General features: G+C 40.8%; 2 protein-coding genes across 4 annotated transcripts; one reads left to right on the top strand and one right to left on the bottom strand.

Annotated features, from left to right (window-relative positions):
* Positions 1 to 960: 960 nt before the first annotated feature.
* On the bottom strand, positions 961 to 5,120 carry LOC114794360 (jmjC domain-containing protein 8-like). Its single transcript, XM_028986867.1, has 9 exons — positions 4,963 to 5,120; positions 4,798 to 4,893; positions 3,170 to 3,218; positions 2,920 to 3,016; positions 2,727 to 2,795; positions 2,445 to 2,564; positions 2,051 to 2,118; positions 1,826 to 1,960; positions 961 to 1,240 (listed from the first exon to the last, which is right to left on the bottom strand). The coding sequence occupies exons 1-9, from the start codon at positions 5,037 to 5,039 to the stop codon at positions 1,160 to 1,162; spliced, it is 792 nt and encodes a 263-aa protein (XP_028842700.1). The 5' UTR covers positions 5,040 to 5,120; the 3' UTR covers positions 961 to 1,159.
* Positions 5,121 to 5,208: 88 nt separating this feature from the next.
* LOC114794364 (protein N-lysine methyltransferase FAM173A-like) lies at positions 5,209 to 8,093 on the top strand. Of its 3 annotated transcripts, XM_028986874.1 has the most exons (6): positions 5,210 to 5,382; positions 6,585 to 6,748; positions 6,838 to 6,942; positions 7,158 to 7,298; positions 7,380 to 7,430; positions 7,507 to 8,093. In XM_028986874.1, the coding sequence occupies exons 2-6, from the start codon at positions 6,587 to 6,589 to the stop codon at positions 7,708 to 7,710; spliced, it is 663 nt and encodes a 220-aa protein (XP_028842707.1). In that variant the 5' UTR covers positions 5,210 to 5,382; positions 6,585 to 6,586; the 3' UTR covers positions 7,711 to 8,093. The 3 variants fall into 3 exon arrangements, with proteins under 3 accessions (XP_028842708.1, XP_028842707.1, XP_028842706.1); XM_028986875.1 differs by lacking the exon at positions 7,380 to 7,430 and having other exon boundaries at positions 5,209 to 5,382; XM_028986873.1 differs by lacking the exon at positions 5,210 to 5,382 and having other exon boundaries at positions 6,578 to 6,748.
* The last annotated feature ends 61 nt before the right edge of the window (positions 8,094 to 8,154 follow it).

The raw sequence follows: 8,154 nt of genomic DNA on the forward strand, positions 1-8,154 counted from the left end.
AGATTTTCTGTGCAAAGTGTATTCTGTACAAAAAGCAAGGTCGCGTCAGAACATCGCGTCACACATCGCGACTTTCTGCACCTCTCTCTACAATATACAGTATTAAAAGAACATAAAAAAAATATTCACAAAATAACACACATGCAAAATATTCCTAATATGTACATAAATTAAAATGAAAGAAATAACCTTTTGCACACAAACCCCACGCACCTCTCACGCCATGTGTCCAAGAGAACTAAACCGTGTCTCAAAAACAAAATAAAAGTCTTTAGAAAATAAGAAAATAAAAGACACAAGAAAGAAGAAATATACTTATAAATCTAGTGTAACTATTTAACTCCGGCACAATAGCTTGCCCGATAAGAGTCTCACGTTAACGCAGCACGTTAACGCCGATAACCACTAATATAGAGTGAAGGCAAAGGGGCCAACAAGTGCTAAACACCTCTGGGAACTCCTTCAAGACTGTTGGAAAAGCATTTCAGGTGACGACCTCTTGAAGCTCATCGAGAGAATGCCAAGAGTGTGCAAAGCAGTAATCAGAGTAAAGGGTGAAGAAACTAGAATATAAAACATGTTTTCAGTTATTTCACCTTTTTTAGTTAAGTACATAACTCCACATGTGTTCATTCATAGTTTTGTTGCCTTCAGTGAGAATCTACCAATGTAAATGGTCATGAAAATAAAGAAAACACATTGAATAAAAAGGTGCATCCAAACTTTTGGCCTGTACTGTATATGACATATTTCCAATGACTTAATAGTGCCATTTTATGTTGAACAAAACACCACTCAAATTAAAGCAATTTTCAGGGAGAAAATATTATGAGAAAATGGCAGTCCTGGGATTCCTTGCTATCTGTTGACGTGCCAGGTATCATGTTAATCCTCCCCAATATCACAATGCTGAATTGCTCTTTTTCATTTATTTCAAAAAGCAGAAGCAGCTAAACAGAATGGAAAACAAGCATTTATTTCATACTTTAAAATAACAAAGACATTTCAAGTGACCTTTTAACAGTAAAATAAATGCTGAGTGGACTGTGCAGTACATCAGAACATTCAAGATCACCAATTCAGTGACGACTCTCAAGTATTGACCATGCACACAAACCCCTTTTGACCCCTTATAGTCATCACTGAGTGATGCAAGCAATCAGCCTAAGAATGTTGATATGAAGACACTGGTGTCCAGATTCAGTGTTGCATGCCACCACCGGTCAGGGAAGTATAATGCCTACAGATGAACACATAAAAACAACAGATAACATTTTTTTATTACAGAACATGAATTTTATAATGGAATATTTAATGTTAACATATTGTTTTTACTCTATACTATACTAGATACTATACTACTTTTGTATTGAACAATATGCAGTGAGGTTTATTACTGTACTGCTTCCAAAACAATTAATTGTTAAAGCAATAAGATTTGAGAGGATTTGAGTCTGAATGATTTTGCGGTGGCAAATTTAAAGGCCATATTTATCTGTTACTACTGGAGAATATTCAAATTATTGAGCCTTTTACAATGGCTCTAAAGCGTTATTTTTTCTTTTTCTTTTCTTTACTGCCATCACTTTGTTCTGAGCTGCAGTGAGATCACCATAACCCACATCCTCAAGTGGCTTATTGCTTTAATGTGTCAGAAAAAGTAGATGTTTTAGAACCAGTTTTGTTTCTGTACATGAAGTGAAAGTATATTTATTTAAAAGGGGGTGCGAGTGGGACTTTCAGCTTTGTTGTTAGTTGTGTGGATGGGAAAACAGTGAACTCAGCACTTCAGTTGTAAGCTGTATAAAAGTGTGTGTTTTCCAACCTCCCCAGGTCGAATTGTGCACTCAAAGGGCCTTTCATGAATCCCCAGTGTTGGGTACCACTCTGTAAGCCAGTTCAAAGTGGTGCGATTGGGATGGAACTCAGGGCCCTTGTCAGGAGGATACAGGAACCAGCGCTGTAGTGATTGAACACAGTTCATCAAGGCCACCACCTACGGACATCCATTATGTAACATCACACTTGTTAATAAATGATGTCGGCTTACCTTCCTGCCATAAATGACCTCAGAGTAGCCTGGACCATGCCAGTGAAAAGGAACCCCAGTACCTGGTCCTGAAAGATAAGAATTGGTTAATAAATCACGTCCTTCTAACACTGACCTAGAATAAATTATGTGTCTAAATATTATGTAATCAACCAGCAAAGAAAAAGGATGGACCCAAAATATTCCATCCACTAAATCACCACAATTGTACATTATTATTATATATTATTCTCCTTATTCTCCAATCACTTCACTTCATATTATAAATTCTGGACATAAAAGACTAACAGAGCAATGTCACCCTCATATTTGAGGAAGAATTGACAGCCTGAATGTAGCTATTCCAACTGACTGCACTGTGTGTACTTGTGCATGAGTGCGCTCGGGAACATACCTGCTATACCAAAGCTGTATGCTGGACTGGTGTTAGGCAAAGTAAATGTTGGTGCTTTGTACTCCTTGAACAAGGAATGCCACTCCGTAAAGTTATTGTCACCAAAGAAATACAACGTTTCTGAAACACACGTAAACAAGGCTTTTCAAGTGAATGTGACGGTCACACCTCAAATTCAACTGAGTAATATGTGCCTCGTGTGTATCTTAAATGTGAAAGTTAAATGTAGTTGAAAATGTGCTTGTGAAGTGTCATAGTTACTGTGTTAATGGTGAAACCAACCACTGCCCAGGGTGCTCACATCCTGAGGGGTCAATAGGAACTCCACAAACTGTTCAAAAGGTACGTCCACTGCAGAGAAAGCAAAACCTGTTTATACTCATATATTGGTGTTTATTCATTTATCAGTTTATATGGCTGTGTTATACGGATAGTTTATATTTTTTGTTGCTTAATAAAGTGTGTGTGTGTGTACCTTTGCTATAGGAGTGTGTGTTTGCAGTGCTGAGTCGGACTGTTCTGTCACCATACTCGCTGAGCAGACTGGCCCTAGAGCACAAGAAACGGAACCTCTACAAAACACACAGCGTCTTACTGATCACATCAATACTTCACAGATCCCAATGGATGCTAATGGAATCACATATTCCACCTGCAATCTTTGCATCAACTTAAGTGTTTTTTTGCACTAATGATATATTTACTACTGTTAGAGTCCTTCTTACCGTGTTATCAGTAATTCCTCGAATAATCAATGGCCTTGTGTATGCATATCTTAAAAAAAAAAAAAAACGCAGTGAATATATCATAAACTGTCATAATTCATTTGTTTATATATGATACAGGCCAAAGGTTTGGACACACCTTCTCATTCAATGTGTTTTCTTTATTTTCATGACCATTTACATTGGTAGATTCTGAGACAAAAATCTCAGCCTGTCTCTCAGACATATCGGCATGGATGTCTGAGCGACACCTCCAACTCAACCTATCCAAAACCGAGATTCTGATCCTTCCGGGCAACAACTCCCCTCAGCAAAACCTCTAAATTCAAATTGGCTCGCTACTGTTAACACCCACGACGTCTGCAAAAAGCCTTGGGAGTTTGGATTGACGACAAACTGAGTCTGAACCATCACGTTGCTGCAATCTCCAGATCCTGCAGGTTCACTCTCTACAACATTCGCAAGATTCAGTCTTTCCTTTCACAACAGGCTACGCAGCTCCTCGTCCAGGCAATGGTCATCTCCAAACTCGACTATTGTAACTCTCTCCTGGCTGGAGCCTCTGCAGTAACCTTAAAATCCGTCCAGATGATCCAAAATGTGGCAGCCCGTCTCATCTTCAATCAGCCAAAATACACCCATGTCACGCCTCTTCTCCCTCCACTGGCTCCCGGTAGCTGCTCGCATTGAGTTCAAGTCCTTGATGCTGCCAATAGGGCTGTAAATGGAACTGCACCCTCCTACATCAGTACAATACTAGCTACACTCCTGCACGCCCTCTCAGATCTGCAAATGAAATGAGACTGAAAATTCCCTCTTCACGGGGTCTCCGATTCCAATCAACTCCGTTGTTGTCCCTGGCTGGTGGAACAACCTGCCCTCCTCCATTCGACTAGCTGAGACTACTACCACCTTTAAGAAGCAGTTGAAAACCCGCTTATTCAATAAGTATTTCAGACAAATCTAACACTTACACACGCACATGCACTCACTCACAAAATAAATAAATAAACAAACTTTTTTTTTCTTCGTCTAGCACTTAACAATCTCCAAGCATGTTCTTTGCGTACAAGTTAGGCCTTATCAGGGCTCTTAGTTTGTAAACTCAAAATCTATATAAATCGAACGAGAATTGCTGGTGTCTTCCTCCTGTAAGTCGCTTTGGATAAAAGCGTCTGCAAAATAAAGTAAAGTAAAGTAAAGATTCTGGCCTCCACAGTCACCGGACCTGAACCCAATCGAGATGGTTTGGGGTGAGCTGGACCGCAGAGTGAAGGCAAAGGGGCCGACAAGTGCTAAACACCTCTGGGAACTCCTTCAAGACTGTTGGAAAACCATTTCGGGTGACGACCTCTTGAAGCTCATTGAGAGAATGCCAAGAGTGTGCAAAGCAGTAATCAGAGCAAAGAAACTAGAATATAAAACATGTTTTCAGTTGTTTCACCTTTTTTGTTAAGCACATAACTCCAAATGTGTTCATTCATAGTTTTGATGAGAATCTAACAATGTAAATGGTCATGAAAATAAAGAAAACACATTGAATGAGAAGGTGTGTCCAAACGTTTGGCCTGTACTTTTTATTCTTTTGACATTAGCCAGATTCAAAGTTAGGACATATATAGACTTACTGCTGCAGGAATTCGCCGTGGGTTAGGGACGTCAGGTCCCTGATGTCGATGTTACAGGGTCCTTCATCTTTCAGGCTGAACTCCGCACCCTGTGACCTGCAACAGCGGAAAGCCGGTGTAAACGTGCCGACATATGGCGCCCTGCTCGACTCGGCAAACGCTCACCAGCCCCCGTCACCATCCGCAGGCGCCTTCACTCGCGCAGCCAAGGCAAAAAACAGCAGGAGCGCCTCCTGTCCCATGTGTTAAATTCGCGATATCGATTAGCCGGCGCCGCTGATCAGACTCGCGCATCCGCGTGCATCTGTCAACAAGTCCTGATGCGGGACGACCAATAGGACGCAGCCACACAAGGAAAAGGGGCGGGGCCGGATAATCCCAGGGTCAAAAATAATATTGGAACTATTAAAGACAAAAACAGGGACTCGCATTATATGCCATGCACCGTTTCAAATAAAAAGACGGGTCTGTAGAAGTTTCAGATTTTCAAACATTTCAACTGAAGCGGAACACAGTTTCTGACGCGGTCACGGAAATGGGGCAAGGTACGGCACATTATAGGGACGGACCCATACTGTCCTGAAGGTTGGTCGAGTTTTCTGTTCTTTCTTGTTTCGTCTTCTGTAACAATTTAAATAAATATAATATCTTTAATGAGCCATTGTGGCTCTATGCTGGCAACTCGGTGAATCGCGACAATTATTACGACAAAACTGGAGTCTCACTTTGTTTACATCCTTGTCATTATGATAACAATAACTCTCTGTAGTTCCACTTACTGTTTCCAGTAATGAAAGGGGAAAAAATGTTTTTTTATTCAACTGATTCACTTTCTACTAGATATAATTTTGTGACAAGCGGCATGTTAATGTCTTGCAGGTCAGTGCCTAAAAGAAGAGCTATGTTGATGATCAGTCAGATAAGCTGAGCCTATGATGCGTCATATTAAATTCTGTATTAATGACTGATACGGCTTAGCATGTTGATCAGATCATCTTTTTTTGTTGAGCCACATACAGTACAGGCCAAAAGTTTGGACACACCTTATCATTCAATGTGTTTTCTTGATTTTCATGACCATTTACGTTGGTAGATTCTCACTGAAGGCATCAAAACTATGAATGAACACATGTGGAGTTATGTACTTAACAAAAAAAGGTGAAATAACTGAAAACATGTTTTATATTCTAATTTCTTCAAAATATCCACCCTTTGCTCTGATTACTGCTTTACCCACTCTTGGCATTCTCTTGATGAGCTTCAAGAGCTCAGGTCCAACAGTCTTGAAGGAGTTCCCAGAGGTGTTTAGCACTTGTTGACCCCTTTGCCTTCACTCTGTGGTCCAGCTCACCCCAAACCATCTGGATTGGGTTCAGGTCCGGTGACTGTGGAGGTCAGGTCTCCACTTTTTGTTAAGTACATAACTCCACATGTGTTCATTCACAGTTTTGATGCCTTCAGTGAGAATCTACCAATGTGAATGGTTATAATGTATGTGTTAAGTTTGATCTGTGCGTTCATCTGCATTCTTCCATATTTATTACAGTTAATGTTCTAAAAAGGGACAATTAATCGCTAATTAATATTTTGAGCTAATATCTTGTTTTGTCCAATTAAACCTTGGAGTAGTATTTTTATTTTTCCATTATGATTATCATGCATATGACAATCATTCAGGTGGTGGCCGCAACGGCACTGAATTACTTTAATAAGCCATGGTAGACGTGATCAACTTCAATACGTACATCACAAAATAAGCCGTCCAATTTCTTTCTCCTTTATGCCAGGTATGGATGCAGACACCCCAGACGAGCTTCTTGCAGAGTTCAGAGAGAAGCGTCTGGGGGTATGGGGGCTGCTGCAGGTAACAGCTGGCACAGGATTGGCAGTTTATGCGGTGTGGGCAGGACTTCTTATGCCAGGGTTCCGCAGGGTTCCTCTAAAACTGCAGGTGACCTTTATTTTGAATGGCAGAAAAAATACTATCATGGTTAAATAAAGTTGGTTAATAAAACTATTCTTATCAACTTTGTGCACCAGGTGCCATACCTTCCAGCCAGCAAGGCCCAGGTGAAGAATGTCATGACTCTGTTAAAAGGCAGATCAGGCAGTGTGGCTGATCTGGGCTCTGGAGATGGCCGGATTGTGAGTTTCTTGAGCCAGCTTACATATTATGTAGTGTATTCTGATAGTAGGCTAGTGGGTAACATACTCTCATATGAACCAGAAGACCACAAAGTCTCACGTTCAAACCCCACTTACTTACTTAACCCTGAGTGTCTCCAGGGGACTTAATGATTGTAAGTCGCTCTGGATAAGGATATCGGCGAAATGTCATGAATGTAAATTTCTTGGCGCAGGTGCTGGAAGCTTTCAGACAAGGGTTCTCACCAGCAGTTGGTTATGAGCTCAACCCATGGCTTGTACGGCTGGCTAACTTTCATGCGTGGAGAGCAGGATACTATGGAAAGGTGTCCTATCGAAGAGAAGACCTGTGGAAAGTAAGAGTCTACTTTTGTGTCAGAAGTAGAAGTCAGACTTGTATTTTGTTGAGTTCCCCAAACAGTTATGTATTTTGGCAGGTTAACCTGTCAGACTGTAATAATGTCACAGTTTTTCTGGCCCCCAGTGTGGTAAGTGACCTGCTTAATATCCACGTCATATTTGGACATAAACTACATTAGAGTGAACTGTCTGTCCGTTGGCCAGCTTACTCTGTTGCAGGAGAAGTTATTGACGGACCTACCTAACGATGCATTGGTCGTGTCTGGTCGTTTTCCGTTCCCCGACTGGACGGCATGCGAGGTGGTGGGCGAAGGCGTGGACCGCGCCTGGGCCTATAATGTGCAGTCACTAAGACAACAGAGCAAATGGAGCATGGACACCGAGCGAATCGGCGAGGACGGCCCGTGAGGAAAGGATTTTAAAGAAAATGGTCTTAAAAAGTGCAATTTTTAAGTCTTTGTTTTTAGTAATTTATTTTATGAGCAAGCTACAGGTGACACAAGACATTGATAAAAAGTCATTTTGTTTTGCTCAACTGTACATACTTTGTATGTAAGGCCTGTTCATTCATAGAGTGGTGAATTCAGTCAGATTTCTTTCATTTTCACTACATATAATTCCTATTTTGTTTGTTGTAGTTTTTAAGTATTTTACGCTCATATTTTGAAGTTTGTACAACTAGTGACCCACTTCTGAGGTGTCGTGAGCACCGCAACACACGGGAAGCAGCGGAGAGTTTTTTGCATGTTAATGTGTGGCTGATTCATTAAAAGAAATGAAAAAAAAAACAACCTTGCTTTGATAATGAAGCATTATTGAAAAGAGGTTGTATTTCACCGCACGTCAGCTCTC

This window comes from Denticeps clupeoides, chromosome 7 (genome assembly GCF_900700375.1).
Source record: "Denticeps clupeoides chromosome 7, fDenClu1.1, whole genome shotgun sequence".
Classification (NCBI taxonomy): domain Eukaryota; kingdom Metazoa; phylum Chordata; class Actinopteri; order Clupeiformes; family Denticipitidae; genus Denticeps; species Denticeps clupeoides.